This window comes from Protopterus annectens, chromosome 1.part1 (genome assembly GCF_019279795.1).
Source record: "Protopterus annectens isolate FY-2018-M chromosome 1.part1, PAN1.0, whole genome shotgun sequence".
Taxonomy (NCBI): domain Eukaryota; kingdom Metazoa; phylum Chordata; order Ceratodontiformes; family Protopteridae; genus Protopterus; species Protopterus annectens.
The window spans coordinates 500,844,153-500,862,141 of NC_056726.1; the positions used below are offsets into that span (position 1 = coordinate 500,844,153).

At 44.5% G+C, this 17,989-nt stretch overlaps 1 protein-coding gene across 3 annotated transcripts in view; it reads left to right on the forward strand.

Moving 5' to 3' along the window:
- Window positions 1-17,989, forward strand: part of MYB (MYB proto-oncogene, transcription factor) — a 557,504-nt gene that overhangs the window by 163,084 nt on the left and 376,431 nt on the right. For all 3 annotated transcript variants that reach the window (XM_044076310.1, XM_044076317.1, XM_044076323.1), the window contains exon 4: window positions 17,202-17,294. In XM_044076310.1, the coding sequence (XP_043932245.1) occupies window positions 17,202-17,294 (93 nt within the window). The remainder of the gene's footprint in view (window positions 1-17,201; window positions 17,295-17,989) is intronic.

Here is a 17,989-nt window from a genome sequence, read left to right on the forward strand (position 1 = left end):
GAGGAGGAAACTCACAGGGAAGATGCTCCTTTTGGGGCAGAGGGGGACCATGTAACCAGGGTTCCAGGGATTCTTTCCCTGGTCAATCCTACCAGCGCATCTGAAGAGCGGCCCAACTCCTTTCCTCTGGAGGTGTTTGGGGGATGTTTCTCTTTGTACTCTTCTGCCTGGCTAATCATCACCACCGATTCTTGGGTACAAAGGATCATAACCAAAGGTTATCATATCCCCTTCGATCTTTGTCCCGTCCCTTCAAAAAATCTTCCCGACGTTCCATCCAGTCAAAGTCTAGAGATAGAAAAGCTGCTAAGAAAGAGTCATCCAAATAGTCCCTCCTGACCAGATAGGATCCGGATTCTACTCAAGACTATTTTTGGTGCCAAAGAAAACTGGGGACTGGAGACCAATTTTGGATCTCAGTGTATTGAACAAGTTTGTGAGTGTACAAGAAGTCCGGATGGTCACTATACAGTCTATCCTCCCGCTTTTGGAAAAAGATGATTGGATGTGCTCTGTAGATCTTCAAGATGCGTACTACCACATAAAGGTGGACAGGCCATCTAGAAGATTTCTGCGCTTCCGTGTGGGAGCCAGTCACTACCAGTTCAGAGTACTGCCCTTCGGACTGTCTACAGCCCCCAGAGTGTTCACAATGTGCATGGCAGTTGTCACAGCTCACTTGCGACTTCAAGGATTCCAGGTGTTTCCATACCTAGACGACTCTCATTTCCGCCCCCACCAGACATCTACTGGAAAAAGCCCTGGCATACTCTCTCCTCGCTGCTCAAAGGCTAGGCATAACCATAAACTGGCAGAAATCCAATCTCACCCCATCTCAGTCGACAGAATTCATAGGGGTTATCTTGGACACAAAAAACTGCAGAACTGCTATTCCAGAGCACAGAATTTTAAGGATAAAGCAACAACTAATTCCAGTCCTTTCAAAGGAAAAAATCCACGACTCACTCTGTTCTACAGCTGTGGGTTCCATGGCAGCCTCCATCAACATTGTTCCCCTGGCCAGGTTTCACATGAGGCTTCTACAGTGGCTACTGCTCACCCAATGGTATCCCTTTCAGCATCCTCTTTCAGCCATGATTCGAGTAACCCACAGGTGCAAACAGGATTTAAATTGGTGGATGTCACACAATCTCTCACAATGGTCTGGCCCCTTTTCCCCCCAGCAACCCAAGGCCACAGTGACCATGGACGCCTCCCTGATGGGGTGGGGGAGGCTATGTCAGGGACAGACAGTCCAAGGCACTTGGTCCCAACTGGAGGCCCATCTGCATATAAATGTTCTAGAGCTGAGGGCGGTGCTTCTGGTGTTGCAAGCATTCCATCCCCTGCTGCCATCTGGGACAATTGCGATTCAATCAGGCAACATGGCGGTGGTCTGGTAGATCAACAAGCAAGGTGGAACCAAATCTTACCCCCTTTGTCGAGAGGCCATGAGGATATGGCAATGGGTGATGGCTACCAACCGTTTTCTTCTAGCAACGCACATTCCTGGGAGTTCCAGCGTGATAGCAGACAGACTCAGCAGGTGCATTCTGCAACCTCACGAGTGGTCCCTGAATCCCTTGGTAGCGGCGGAGATCTTCCACCGCTGGGGCCGTCCTTCCTGCGACCTCTTTGCATCCCCGACCAACCACAAACGCAGCAACTACTTCGCTCTGATTCCCCCTCCGGGACAGTCCCCCAGGGGCGCTGTAGTCCACAATTGGCCCTCGGGTCTTCTCTACACATTTCCACCCTTTCCTCTCATTCTCCTGTTTCTGAAGAAAGCCCGGCGGTTGAAGAGCAAGGTAATCCTCATAGCACCATATTGGCAACGACAGATTTGGTTCCCATTCCTTTGGCCTCAACTACTAGATCGACCATGGATTCTCCATCCAACCCCGGAGTTGATCTCACACCCACAGAACTCGATTCATCCCAACCTGAACAGCCTGAAGCTCATGGCTTGGCTACTCCAATTCCCTTGATTGCCAGGCAGAATGATCTTTCTTTACCAGTACGTGATATTCTCATTGCTTCTCATGAGTCTTCCATTAGAATTACTTATCTGAGCAAGTGGAAAAGATTTACCTGTTGGCTGAAAGATAAACAAGTAGACCCCTTTTCAGCACCAATGTCGATAATACTAGACTATCTGGCTGACCTGTTTCAATCGGGTCTTTCATAAATTGTGCAAGACCTTCATAAAAGGCGTGAATCATCTGAAGCCACCTTTTAGAGAACCTATTCAACCATGGGATTTATCATTAGTTCTACAAGCTCTAACAATGGCACCTTTTGAACCAGCCTCTTCTTGCAACCTCAAGTATTTGTCATGGAAAACCTTGATGTAATGGGATCCTATCTCGCCTACATTCATGACAGATGGGTTCGGAGCCGATCCATCGGCTCCGACTTGGCAACTTATATACTAGCACGAAGTCTCTCATTGGCTGGGCTATACCCTATCCCAGGATGCACTACACCTGATCTCGTTTGCCGCTTTACAAGCTGGACGTGGTCTCGACTTGGCTGGAGCTAAGTGGTTATTTTTACCTTTATTGGTCCTTGACCTTGGGGTTTTTTGCTATATATTAATCAAACAGCTGTTTTAACAGCTTCTTTATAATATTTGTGAAGTTTAAGTGCTTGAGTGTCGTCTGGTACTTGTTCCTTTTTTCAGTCGGGCAAGGCCCGTTTGAGTTAGAGGGCCCTTGCCCTACTCTTGTGTACTATTTAGTTCAAAAGTCCTTTGTACTGTTTATTTTAAGTCCCTTTGTGGTTATTTGTCTTTCGGGCCAAGCCCGTTTAAATTAGAGGGCTTTGGGCCGTTGTACTTATTTGTCAGTTGCTTCTGAGGTAATTTTTTTCTAGGTGCTTGCGCCAGTGAGTCTCGCGCTTTTCAGTTGGCGCTTTTCTTCTTTATAGTGCTTAATTTTTGTGGTAATCTCTATTTGTTGCAGTACCTGTACTATGTCTAAAGAACAAAAATCAGGGTTTAAAAAATGCACTCGGTGCAGTTATAAAATGTCCATAACAGACAGCCATTCAATTTGTGTTTATTGTTTGGGGCCGAAACATCTACAGGAGACTTGTAGCGTATGTCATGCCTTTTCTGCTAGAGTTCTTCAAGAACGTAAGAACAAGCTCATTTTAAAAGGGCTTATTAAACCCTCCTTTGAGGAAGCTTTGAATCCTCCTGTTGCTTCCAAAAAGAAAAGATCGTCGGCTCCGACAAGTCCGTCGGAGCCGACTTCTAAAAAGAAAAAGTTGACCTCTTCTTCCTCGGCTCCACTGACTTCGGGGCCGAGTGTCGAAGAGTCTGCCTCGATACCTCCTACTTGGCTCCATTGTCTTGGAGCCGCAAGTTGGAGTATCGAGAGGTGAATCACCTCCATCGGCTCCAATGGCTTCGGAGCCGGTGGAAGTGTGCAGCTCAGACTCTTCCCCCTCGGCTCCGAAGAAGGCTTCTTCGGCACCGATGGTGGTCCATGAGGTGGTGGAGTCGGCGCCGACAGTATTGGAGCCGTTTCGGAGCCGGTCCCCTTCTCCCTCGGAGCCGAGAGGAAAGTCTTCTCGAGTGTCTACCTCCTCTAAATCCTCGAGACTATCAGATTCGGACCTGGATAGGGTTTTACAGAGGCTCTTCCAATCTCCAGTGTTTGCTAAAATGGTCTCGGCTCCAGCACAGTTTGCTTCGGAGCCGATCCCCCCCCCGACACACTTGATTCCTCCTCCAACCTCCTCTGAGTTGTTGGAGCCGGTGGTGGTGGAGCAAGGGGGAGCCATACGGTCGGAGCAGAGACCCCTATCAGGCTTTTCGGCTCCGACTATGCTTCCTACCCTGTCCTCCGGTTCAGGGTTTGGTACTGCGACCTCTACAGCCGGGCCCGAGGGGAATACTTTGGGATTAGGTGCTTCGGTGCCTAGTCTTCCTCTCGGAGCATCGGCTGCTGGAATTCCCAGTGCCATCGTGGCCTCTAGACCAGTGACTTCCTCGGATTCTGGAGGTCCGGCCTTTGAGGCCATGAGGAGCGCTCTGGCCATGCCTTTGCCGGTTCAACTAGATTCTACCTCACCGTCCCTAGATTTGGAGACTGGTGCCTCTGTTGCGTTGCAGCCCCCCGGCAGCGGGGCCCCAGGGCCTGAGGATACCCCAATCGGGGGTTCCCTTCTTCCGGGCGGTCCGTCCGAAACTGCTTCGGACGAACCCCCACGGAAGAAATTGTGTAAGAGGAAGCACGTAGACTCCCAAGATGAGTCTATTACATCGGATACTGACCTCGATGACGCGGAAGGGTCCCCCAAATCATCTTCGGATGATATCTCCTTCTCCGATATCTTGGAGATTCTGAGACAGAGAGGTGACTGGCAAGCCAAAACCCCTTCAGCTGAGGAGTCGGTCTTCCTCAAGGCCTTTGGGGCCCAGCCCTCCGCCTCCTGGGTGTCTCCGCCCTTCGATGAACTCCTTGATTTGGTTTCTCGAAGGGTGTGGGAACACCCTGATTCCGTGGAACTGGTGCCTACGAGGCCCAATAAATTCTTGTCAGCTCCCCCCCAGAAAGAATTTCTCACAAAGGGTGTACCGGTAGATGCTTTGGTGGTGGCTTCTGCCACACAGCAGGACGTGGCAGAGGCTTCGACGTCTATTCATCCTCCTAATAAGGATTCTAGGAGTATGGATAGGTACGGGAAGCGTACCCTGTCCTCAGCGGCCTTTACCTTACGGTCGCTGAATTATTTATGTCATTTTACAAGGCTCCAAAGGGATCTTCTCAAAGAGCTAAATGACTCCCTTGTTGGTAATCTACCTGAAGCGCTGGCCTCGACTGTTGGCGCACAGATGAATACTCTTTTTTCTATTGTTAACTCGTCCATGCGGCTCATCTCGTATGCGGCCGATGGAGCGAGTAGAGCTGCGGGAACAGGCGTTGCCCTTAGGAGACAAGCCTGGTTACGCTTGTGTTCGTTTACGGAGGCCTTCAAGTCTTCCTTCGCCGACGCCCCCTTTGATGGGTCATCTTTGTTTGGACCCAAGGTGAAGGACACACTAACTCGGTGCGAGCAGGAGGGCAAGACTTTGACTGCCGTTGGGGCCCGTTATTCTGCTCCTTCCAGGCCTTATCCCAAGGCTGGGAGAGGAGGGAAAATGTGGTTTAAAAAATCCCAAAAGTCTTTCTCTACTCCACCTAGTGATTCCCCCTCCAGAGGCAGGGGGGGGGGGAATTTTGGAAGACGCCGCCCCAGAGGTGGCAGAGGCCCCCGTAACTCTGGAGACCGCGATTCCTTTCGTGGTTCTTCATACAACCAGCGTTCCTGAGTTGTTGCCCGACTGTGCAACTGCGGAGCCAGTCGGGGGTCGCTTTGCGGCGCACCCACAAGCTTGGGAATCCATAACAAGCGATCGGTGGGTGCATCGCATCATTACCGGAGGATATATCATACCCTTCAACAAACCCCTTTCTTTAAGGGAAATCCCGGACGTACCACCCAGTCAGCGGGATCAGGCAGCATTAGAGGTTTCAAAGCTGCTAGAAAAAAGAGCCATCCAGCCTGTCCCCATCGACCAGATCGGATCAGGAACTTAATCAAAATTATTTTTGGTACCAAAAAAGACAGGGGACTTCAGGCCCATTTTGGACCTCAGTTCATTGAATCGTTTCGTAAAGAAGTCCAAATTCCGAATGGTCACTCTTCAATCTATTCTTCCTTTGCTGGAAAAAGATGCATGGATGTGCTCAATAGATCTCCAGGATGCTTACTATCATATTCCCATAGCTCAAGAGTCCAGGAGACATTTACGCTTCCGCCTCGGAGCCAGTCATTTCAATTCGAGCACTGCCCTTTGGTCTCACCACAGCCCCAGGGTGTTCACCAAGTGTCTGGCAGTGGTAACTGCTCACCTGAGAAGTCTGGGATTCCAGGTGTTTCCTTATCTAGACGACTGGCTCCTTACAGCCACCTCCGAGCATCTACTTCTCCAAGCGCTCAGAGCCACGTTCACCTTGGGCCGTTTCTTGGGGATCACATTCAATTTGCAAAAATCTGTACTACAGCCTTCTCAGCGTATTACTTTCATAGGCACAGACTTAGACACAAAAGAATGCGCCTTTTACCGGCAGCAAGAATTCAGATCTTACAAGATCAAGTCAAATCCTGCCTTCACTTACAAAGAGCCCCGGCCCATCGGATCCTACAACTGTTGGGCTCGATGGCGTCGACTATACTTCTAGTTCCCTTGGCCAGACTTCACATGCGAATTCTACAATGGCTACTATCGGTTCAATGGTCTTATCAGGAACTGCCCTTGAACCACTTAATCATAATCACGGAAAGTTGCCGTCGAGATCTGCGTTGGTGGCTTCTACAGTCAAATCTCGACCAGGGGCGATCCTTTATTCCTCAACGTCCCGTTGCCACTGTGACCACGGACGCCTCCCAGGTAGGGTGGGGGGGTCATTACCTGGACAGGTCGGTCCAAGGCACATGGCAGATCCAGGAAACGCATTTGCATATCAATGTCCTGGAGATGAGAGCGGTACTATTGGTACTCCAAGCTCTCCATCACGCTCTCCCACAGGGCCCAATTGCTATCCTATCCGACAACATGTCGGTAGTATGGTACATAAACAAACAAGGGGGTACCAGGTCTTACCCACTATGCAGAGAAGCCATGAGACTTTGGCACTGGGCGGTAGCTACCAACCGCTTTCTAATGGCAACGCACATACCGGGGAAGTCGAATGTGATTGCGGACAGATTAAGCAGGACCATTCTCTTGCCTCACGAGTGGTCCCTCAATCAGAGTATAGCTGCGAAAATCTTCAACAGATGGGGTCTTCCTTGCTGCGACCTGTTTGCCAGCCCTCACAATGCGAAATGCAGAGAGTTCTTCACACTGTTCCCTTCTCAGGGACAGATTCCCAGGGACGCTCTGACTCACATTTGGCCCCCGGTCTTCTCTACGCCTTCCCTCCGTTCCCCCTCCTACCGAGGGTGATACAGAAGGCCATTTACATGGAGAGCGAGATGATTCTGATTGCCCGCACTGGCCTCGTCAAGTTTGGTTCCCTTTCCTACAGAGGCATGCGATAGAAGGTCCATGGTTTCTGGATCCGGTGCCAGACCTGTTGACTCATCAGTCAGGACGGCTTCATCCGTCTCTCAGGTCCCTGAAGTTGGCAGCATGGTTACTCCACTTCCATCCTTAGTCCGAGATAATGCTTTCTCGCCGGATGTGGTCCACATTCTGTCTTCTTCCCATAAACCTTCCACCATCAAACTTTATTCCAGTAAATGGAAAAGGTTTGCCTTCTGGGCTCAAGAACGAGGTATAGATCCTCTCACTGCTCCAGTATCGGAGGTTCTGAATTTTCTGGCCTTCCGTTTTCAGTCGGGCTCTTCAGTTTCTACCATTAAGGTTCAGCTAGCGGCAATCTCTAATTTTCATGCCTCATTTGAACCTTCATTGATGTCTCACAAACTTTGTAAGGCGTTCCTTAAAGGGGCCTGGCTCCTTAGGCCTCCTTTATCTCATCCTGTTCCTCCTTGGGATTTGAATATGGTTCTTGCTGCCCTAACTGCCCGTCCTTTCGAACCAGCTGCTACTTGTGATTTAAAATTTCTGTCTTGGAAAACGGCCTTTTTAGTAGCCATAACATCTGCTAGGCGAGTTTCAGAACTTCAAGCTCTTTGTTCTGATCCTCCCTATTTGATTTTTCACAAACATAGAGTTTCATTGAAATTGAACCCTGCATTTATTCCAAAGGTGGCCTCCTCTTTCTGTTTGCAACAAACCATAGAACTCCCTGTTGTTTCCCAGAATTCTCCAATAACGCAGAATATACTTTGCATCAATTGGACGTACATAGACAGTTACGTTTTTATTTGAATAGAACCGCTCAAACGCGAAAATCAAATCAATTGTTTGTTTCTTTTGCAGCGAACAAATTGGGTCAACCAGTATCTAAAGCCTCCATATCAAAATGGATTAAAGACTGTATCACCTTTGTTTATTCACAGGCCAATAAAGACCTTCCCTTTCCTGTCAAGGCTCATTCTACCAGGGCAATGGCTACTTTGGTAGCTTTTCACTCCAAGTTATCCATAGATGATATTTGTGCTGCGGCTACCTGGACTTCTCCGCACACTTTTATTTCTCATTACAAGTTGGATGTGGTTTCTCGAGGCAGAGCTTCCTTTGGTTCCACGGTTCTCAGGAGTGTGTTCCAATGAGCCACCCGGGATGTAGGTGCTAGGGGCGCTGTCCCATCTGTCATGAATGTAGGCGAGATAGGATCCCATTACATCTTTTAGTTATGTACTTACCATAACTTTGGATGTATGGGATCCATCTCGCCTACATTCATAAGTACCCACCCTCCTTCCCCCTGCCATTTGGATTTAGAGGAGCTGTAGTCACTGTTTTCTTGGCGTTCTTTCTTGAAGAACTTTAGTTGGTTATAGTGACTTATAGTGTCTCTGTGTTTACATGGGTGTATGAAAGCGAACAAACAAGATCTGGGGAAGCAGGTGTAGTGCATCCTGGGATAGGGTATAGCCCAGCCAATGAGAGACTTCGTGCTAGTATATAAGTTGCCGAGTCGGAGCCGATGGATCGGCTCCGAACCCATCTGTCATGAATGTAGGCGAGATGGATCCCATACATCCAAAGTTATGGTAAGTACATAACTAAAAGTTTTTGGTCGCTATTACTTCTGCCAGACGTATTTCTGAACTTCAAGATTTATGTATCAAGACTCCATACTTGATTTTTCATAGAGATAGAGTGTCTCTGAGAACTAATCCATCGTTTCTGTCTAAAGTGATCTCTGAAATGTCCATTAATCAAGCCATTGAATTGCCAGTTTTCTTTCCCAACCATTCAAACAGAGGAGAGTATTGCCTACATACCCTAGATATACACAGGCAAATCCATTTTTACTTAAATAGGACTAAACCCTTTCGTAAATTGGACCAGTTATTTTTGGCCTTTTGGATCTAGATTAGGATCGACTGTTGCTAAGGTTACATTAGCTAGATGGTTGAAGGACTGTGTAACCTTTATTTACACACAACGTAATATCTTGTTGCCTACTACCATGAAAGCTCATTCAACAAGGTCGGTGGCAACTTCTGCTGCCTTCCATGCCAGAGCTTCTTTACATGACATCTGTGCAGCTGCAACTTAGGCTACACCTCATACCTTCATCAATCATTACAAATTAGATTTGGCCTCCAGGGGAAGAGCATCTTTCGGTTCTATGGTGCTCAGGAATGTCCTTCCATGAGAGCCTCCCAGGAATAGAGGTAGCTGGGGACTCTGTCCCATGCGCAAGGAATGAACGAGGATTAACAATATCAGATAAAGAAGTTATGTCTTACCATAATGTTCCATCTGTATTGTTGAGCCTCATTCAGTCATTACGACCCTCCCTCCTTCCTCCTCCTGTGGTTTCTAGTGGATCTCACCATCCAGTTCTCTTAGGTTATTTGACCAGAGGTAGCCTAAACCTTCTTTAACTTGCAAACTCAATCTGAGGTAACAGGGAGAGGGGAATTGTGGGTAAGAGTTTAGCTCGAGAGTTTGAAGCTGATGCGAGCTTGGAAAATGGCCGGCTTGGTTCAGAGCTCGGAACCGATACCCATGCGTAATGACTGAACGAGGATTAACAAATCAGATGGAACGTTATGGAAAGACATAACTTCTTTTTACCGATATATGTAACTGTACGAATTGCAGAAAGAGTACTGGGCACATTGCGGGTGCTGCAAAGAGCACTTCTGGCTAACATCAGAGACTTGTTTGTTTGTGTCTTTCGGCTTTTCCCAGTTAGGGGTTGCCACAGCGGAACTCCGGTCCGCTAATGATTGGTAGTGGATTTTTACATACCGGGTTACCAGCCCTAACGCACAACCTTCAACGAAGGCACGCCCCATTCACGTATGCCTCCGCACAGAAGATGCTCTAGCTGAGAATCAAACGGGACAACGTCTTGCTATGAGGCGACAACACTAACCGCAGCACCACCACCGCAGTTAAACTGAAACAATACTAATTTCATGAACTTTAATCATACTTTGACTTAGGAATGGAATCCATGCCCTTCATGGTATTAGAAACCCAAAAGACTTGGCGAAATTAAGAAAAGAGGGAAGAGCAGTACCTGCTCTTATGGAGAACTCTTGATGCCCCAGATTCAGAGGTGAAGAAGTTGGCATACTTGGGCTGAAACACTTCCCCCTCCTTCCTCCTATGTATTACTATGATGTATAGGACATGTTATCTTGTGCCTCACCACTAGAGGGTATTTTTATTTATTTATTTTTATTTTACTGGGAAAGGCTGCCTGGACAAATTGTCCTTTACCAGTGGAGGCTTGGGGAGAAAAACTCCACATTTCCTTTGGGGGCACCCTTCATCAGGAGAAGATTGTGTTCCAGTGGGAGTCCAAGGAATACTTCTGAGCCTGTTACAATGTAACCTTCATGGAGCTTTTAAAGCTAAAAATCTTGGCTGTTTTTCCAGTTATAGATCTCCAGGAGGATGCATTTACCAGTGCATCTCCGGAGCTGAATTCCTTTCCCCCCTTCTCCCGTGAAAACAGAGTAGTTCTATTTTATATACGATTCCCACAATTTTTTACAAGAATCTTTTAGCTGATCCAGTTGTGGTTTCCCTGAATTAAAAGATCTTTTGCTTCATCGAAGAACTCAATTTCCAGTGACAAGGAGAGTAAAATGCTTGACCTTTTGGGGGGGAGGGGGCTTTAATGCCACTACCTCATCTTTGAGAGCCTCAAATTGACAGACCCCTGTGCTTAAACAGTAGCAGTCCATGATGCATAAGGTGGAGTCCAAGGCAGATTGGATTACGGATAAAGATCTGAAACAGGTGATGCAGCTGTTTTGTGACCCATCAGCCCAAACTGAAAGAGATTCCAGAAAGTTTGATAGTTAGTGCAGAGGATTATAACCATGGCCTGTTAACGAGCCATGTTCTGCAGTACAAGGTTTGATTCTGTTAGCCTTCGTTTTTTTCCTGCAGCCTGACCTTGAACAAATCACTTAACAAGATAGTGCTTGGGTACTTGTCAGAATTTGGGCTAGAGTCTTTAATGGTCTCTTGGACTGCTTGCCTCATAGATACAAGGCTAATGGCCCTAGGGCCTTTACAAGCCTAGCCATGTTCCCTAATTAACCTTGATTAGATGGTCATTATTCGTAGGGTGAGTCTATGATCAGCACCAACTGCCCCTGTCCATGAGAGGCATAAAAGTCAGTTCAGTGGGTGCATCATTCAGAACAGCAGCAGGGTCAGTTCTCAGGAGACATGCCTGCCTGGAGACACAGCATCTGCTGTTTGAAAGCAGAGCTTCTAGATACACCCCTGGATAAGGAACTTCTCTTTGGGCCTACTTTTTTCTGGGGGATAAAGGAAAGGCCATGCAGCATGAAAAGCATTTTTTTTTTATTTACAAGCACTTAAGCAGCTGTTTCAGCAGGAATTTTTACTTTAATTTCATTAATTTGTCAACATTGGAAACCCATTGAACATTAGTGCACCTTTTTAGGGGTGACCTGGAAGTACTGTCTGATTAGTTGTCTTGTTTAGAGTCTCACAGTGGGCAGATGGAGATGGAAACAGTTAAACACTGTACCCATGATTATGGGAGGCAGATAATACCTCAAGAGTCTTAATCCTGTACGCTAACTTCCAGGTTGAATTATCTCCTTAAGTTCTAACCTCTGTACCCCACTCAAGACAAGGGCAAGTCCAAAAAGAGAAAGAGTTCCAAATATGGAAAAGAATGGCAAGTAAATTCTTAGAAGAAGCCCCGGGACCTCAAAGGCTGTGATCCCTATAGAGAACAGCTGTGACTTGGCCAAGATGCCTCCTCCTTCCCTCCTAAAGATTCCACTCAACCCTCCCCAAACCCAAATTTGGCCTATCTACATGGAGGAGATTCAGACCTTTAGGATGATTTGCAAGATAATGTTAAAGCATTACTCTAGATTGTTGGGGCATAAACATCGGGAGACAAGGATACAAGCAACAATTTCAAAGCAGATCAAAGTTTGGGGTGTTTTGCTAGTACCAAAACATCACGTAACCCTAGCCTGGCCTGTAAAGGAATTGCTGGACAAGGTGCCATGGAAAAAGTTCCAAAATAAGAAGAAAATTCATGATTCTACTAATACTCTTTCTACTACCCTGAAAAGAAAGCACACAAAAACCTATTTTGGACCTTTCAAGACTGTACTAGTTCTTAATCACGCCACAGTTCAAAATGCTGACTCCTGAAGGCCTACTACGTTTGATATGTAAATTGTGGCAAGCAGGTTCCACATAAAAACTTTCATACTTTGTATATATTCCCATTGTCATGGCCCATAGAAAGTTCTTCAAATTCAAAGCAGGAGATGATAATGTCTAGATGTTCATCATATTGATCATTGCTGCTGTAGCCTTAGCTATACAGGTTATATCCTGTCAAGGATATAATAGCTGCCCAGCTTCCAAAGTTTCCAGAACCTTCCAAACACTTGAAATATCAAGCAGCTGGAGCTGAGCTGACAAAGACATATCTGAGCATAACTCCCTTCAGAGCTTTACTGCCAGTGAAGAGTATGCTTCTCTGAGGCTTTCAAGGATTGACAGTCAACTTGTGCTTTCCTTTGTTAGGTAGATATTTTCCTTTTGGGGAAAAAAGCATCCATTTTTTTTTTTTTTTTTTTTTTGTTGATGTTTTATTACTTTTCTCTTCAGGTAAGTTATTTTAAAGCTAGGATTGTTTCGTTTTAACAAACTGTCTTGAGACTGTAATGTACTTTTAACTGAGCACTCATTTTTCCTGTCAGTTTAAAAGTAGTGTAGAGTAATTGAAAACATTTTGTCTGTGGAAAATTGTGTTTAGTTTTCCTGCTGTGGGGCTAGCATGGGGTTTTAAAGTGCTTTTTTACTGTGTTTTTACTGTCAAAGTAACTTTTGTGGACTGTTTACCAGCAGTTCTTACTTGTCTTTTCTGGGAAAGCGGGACCAATTTTGGTTTGAATATGGAACAGACTATCAGTCCCACAGTGGTCCTTCTTCCAGCCACAATTAAGCAGCCTTTATCACCACAGCAGGCTAGCAATTTGCCTCAGCTGCAGGTGCACGACTCTTTTGTGACCATTTGTTGTACCTCTGGCTACTTATCTTTTACCCCGGATCTCTCTTGTGTGGGACCAACTGCCACTATGGACTGGAGGTTAGCCACATCCTCTGTGGCTGTTGGGGTCTCCTCAGTGGGCAAGGGAGAACCACTCTTGTCTGTCCTGGGAGAGGGAACAGGGAAGGTTTCCTTGTTTCAGAATGCTGTGCCGTCTCCAGTGGAAGCCGGTGCTGCCTTTAGTAACTTGGTTGGCCCCATTTTTCTGTCAAAAAGAAACATAAAAGCAAATATGTATCAACTCCTCAATTTTTTTGGGATAAGAGTAGCTTACTGAGCCTGGCTCAGGGATTAATTCCGGCTATTTATCCTTCTCGTAAAGCAGTTTCTGGTAAAAGAGGGAGTCCTCTTTTCCTGAAGAGATTTGAGATTCTGAACCTGTACATGAAAATGCAGGGATGGATACTTTTCCCCCCTAAGATTTCTAATTCAGACTCTGAGGAAAACTCAGTTTCCGATTCTCCATGTGGGGGTTTCTTTTTCTCTGATACTATTGCTAGAATGTGCAAGTTGTTTTCAGTGGGAGAACAGTGAGGTTTCTCAGTCTTTAAGAAAATAGTATAAGTTGTTACAGAAAGATTTTCTAGAACATGCACCTGTTCCTCCTGTTCTACATACTTTAGAGGATGTGTGTGTTACTGCCTGCAATTTTCCTGATAGTCAGCCAGCTGCCCCTAAAAGGGCAGATAGGAAGTATGAAGTTCCTTAGTCTTTTAAATTTGTTAATGCTTTTCCCAAACCTGACTCAGAAGTTATAGCTTTAGTTGAGCCCACTTCTACTAAATACTTAATTCTAATCCTACTTTTCTGATAAGGATGGCACAATTATAAATAGGTATGGGAAAAAAGTGTATTGAATTGTCAGGCTCATATGCTAAAGTTTGTTCTGACAAATTATAAAAGTATGAAGGATGTTTTGCCTGCAGTATCTTCTTGCAAGGAAAACTCTGCTTTAAATAACTTAGTTTCTTCTATTGCAGAGGTCACTACTTATTATTTGTAGCATGTGTATGGCTCTTATTGATACTTCCACTGCTGTGGCCACCAGCACTGTTTTGAGGTGTTTGCATAACTGCATTCTCAGAACCTCCCAGATGAAGTTAAAAATGAGTTTCAATTATGTTTGGCCTCTGTCCTGCAGAGTTGATTAAAAAGTGTGATGAAGGGGACATGCTGATCCAGAGAATTCCCAAGATTTTTTAGCCCTCCTTTTCCAGATTGTCCAAATGATTTTCTATCCTCTCATCCAGTTTTAGCAAAAAAAAAAAAAAAACAGAATAAATAATCTCAATGAAACACAGGTAAACAGACATTTAAGAAGAGTTGTCAAGGGAGTTCCAAAAACAAATCTTGAACGTCCCAAAAAAACAAGCACAACCGAACAAGTCTGAATGACTGCTCAAGAGCTGTTGTGACCCATTCCCACCATGGGGCCCATTTTTTTTCTTCCAGAAAGTCTGAATCTCTGTTTTTCTCTTTGGCAACAGATTGCTTCAGACTAATGGATTTTGAAAGTCATTCATAAAGGTTACAGATGGCAGTGGGAATAAATTCCTCCTTTCCAGGGATCATTCCTCATCCTCCATATCAGACTCTTTTGTTTCCACCGGTTCTTCGTTTCATGTTGTGCCAAGGAATGATAGAACCAGTTCTTCCTTCCTAGGTGAGGAAGGGTTTGTATTCAGTTGTGTTCCTAGTGCCAAAGAAAGAAAATGCTTGGAGACCAGTTCTGGATCTTTCTTTCCTAAACTTGTTTCTGTTAGTGCCCAAATTCAAAATGATGTCACTTCACAACCTATTATTTCTTCTTCTTTCAAGTTTCCTGGTAACACCAGACTTTAAAAGATGCTTATTGCATCCCTATTAATCCAGACGTCAGTCGTTTATTAAGGTTTTGCGTGTCTGGATCCCATTATCAGTTCTCTTCCTTACTCTTTGGACTAGCCACTACACCAAGCGTGTTAAGTGTCTAGCTCCAGTTATAGCTCATTGCAGGCTACAGGGTATCCACATTTTTCCATATTTAGATGACTTGCTTGTCTTTTTTAATGGGATTCCTAGAAAACATTCACAAGTCTTTTTCTGACTACTTCACACAGGATTATATTCCTGGGATGTCAACTAGACACTTTAGTTCAAATAGCTTTTCTTCCATTAAAAACAAACAAACAAAAAAAAAAAAAAACAAAGAAGAGATCTTTATTTAGATCTAATTCCCAAGATTTTCTACTCAGACTTTGGTCACTGGGAGGGTATACCTCAGGATTTTGGATCTCATGACATCTATGATTCTCATGACACCCCTGGCAAAACTCCACATGAGAAGGATGTGGTACCTGAAAAGTATCAGCATCAGCACCATGTATCTTTTCACATTCTAGTGCTGGTGTTTGTCAGAAGACAAAACTTTTGGTGGAGATTGCAGATATCCTTAAATACAGGTCTCAACTTCTGTAGGGACAGGGTTTATTTGATAATTAATCCTTAAGTTTATATCTAAATTTGTATTAGAGTTTACTTTCAGCTAAACTATCCATCTCCCCATTTTCTTTCCTAAACCTAAAAATTAGGGGGAAGAGGATATTCCATACCTTAGATTTCTACAGACATATCAGGTACTATCCTGACAAAACTAAGTCTTTCAGTTTAGGTCAGTTGTTTATTTCTTGTGTATTTAAGAATGGGCAACCTGTATCAAAACAGACCATCTCCCAATGGTTGTCTGAGACTGTTACCTTTTGTTATACTCATATTTACAAAAATGTTCCAGGCAGGGTCAAGACCCACTCTGCCAGGGCCTTGGCTTCATTTATGGCTTTTTGGAAAGGATTGGATTCTAGAAGTTTTTTAGAAGCTGCTACTTGGTTCTCTGTATATACTTTTACAGACCACTATAAGCTTGATTAATTCTGTAGGTCCAGATCAGGCTTTGCTAGGATCATTCTTCAGGGGCTCCTGGAGTCTTCTTCTACCTCCCAAATGCAGTTAGCTAAGGTAAGCTACCATTATAGCTAAGGCTACTGAAGCAGTGATCAATATGATTAACATGGTGCAGTTATCCAAGTTGAACTTACATAACAGTAGATGTTTGAATGACCACTGCTGTAGTTATCGCTCCCTCCCTCTTTGCTTTTTGGTGTCTGCTTTTTATGCCAGGGTGTAGACATTTATTTTTTATTGTTCCTAGAATTGTCCTTTCAGTGCTGAGCCACCCTCTCTCTGCTGGTAGAAAAGCTCTGAAGGGCTTTGTGCCCAAATTTGTCTTAGTCAGCTTAGCTCAGCTCAAGCTGTCTGAGAGTTTGGGCAAATGGAAGGTGTCTTGACGCTTTGGAAGATGACTGGCTGTAACCCATATAGCTAAGGCTAGTGCAGCAGTGATCATTCAAACATCTACCATTATGGTAAGTTCAACTTACACAACTGTACTTTCCTGACGAGAGTTTGAACTTGCCCATTCAGCCCTTGGTCATTTCCCCCCCAAATAAGAAAACAAAAAAATAGACACTATTACAGGCTCTTGGTAAATGGAGGCAGCTGAGGTTTTCATAGCTAGTACAGCCCTGTATTTTTGGAATAGGTTGTGTAATTTCTTTGCAGTGCATCTTAGGCATGAGATAAATTAGAATTATTTCTCTGTAGTAGACTAGTCTGAATGATTAATTTGTTTATAGGTTATTACGAGGCTAATTGCCCTTGTGGGCCATTTTAAGCCTAGCCAATTACCCCATGTGAGAATCAAACCCTGCACCTTGTGTCTATAAGGTAAACACCTTAACCGTTATGCCAACCTCCCAAACCACACACAGTTATCTAGTGACGCACTTTAATAGAGACTAGTTGATGCTTTCTTGTGCCTTAGTTTCGTTGTATTTGTGTGTTTTGCAATTTGTTGCACCTTGAAGAGAATGGAGACATTTCATTTTTTTAGTTTTTGCATTGCTAATTTCTTTAGTTTTAATACACTTTTTTTTACTATTCATACCAAATTAGAACCGGAGTGATGTGCAGTGCCAGCATCGATGGCAAAAGGTGCTAAATCCTGAGCTCATTAAAGGCCCATGGACAAAGGAAGAAGATCAAAGGGTAAAATTAATCCATTTCTAAGTTAGTAAAATTTTCAGTTTTCTTTTTTTACATGTTGCAGATTTATTATAAAAATGAAAGAGCTGATCACTTCATTGTCTTTTTTATTATAGCTAAAGAAAGATTTATTACTTAAAGATGACCTTTCTCACTTTGGTGTCACAGTGGTACAGAGATTAGAAGTGCTGCAATTCAGCATTTGCTGCTTCTGTTTGGTTTCTGTATCATTTTTTTTATGTGCAAAGTCTGTACTTGCTCTTTGTGTCCATCTGGGTCTTCATTGGTTTCTTTAGTCTCCTTCCCTCATTTCAAATGCTTACTTGTAGGTAAATTGACATTTTCTAAATTGCTGTGTGTGTGTGTGTGTGTGTGTGTGTGTGTGTGTGTGTGTGTGTGTGTGTGTGTGTGTGTGTGTGTGTGTGTGTGTGTGTGTGTGTATACATGCACATATGTGTGTATACGCAGGTGAGTGCACATGGTAATGTGCATGTGTCTTACGATACTCTGTTTTACCAGCCAGGGTGGTTCTGTTTATTATGCTACTACTTGCCATTATACGCTGTGCCTGTTTTCCTCTCCATTAACTTTAATTGGATAACAATAGTAATGTAAAATAAATGAATATTTACCACTTTTGTCAACCTCAGAAAAAATGCTTATCCTATTAATGAAGCTTAAGCAGTAATTATAGGCAG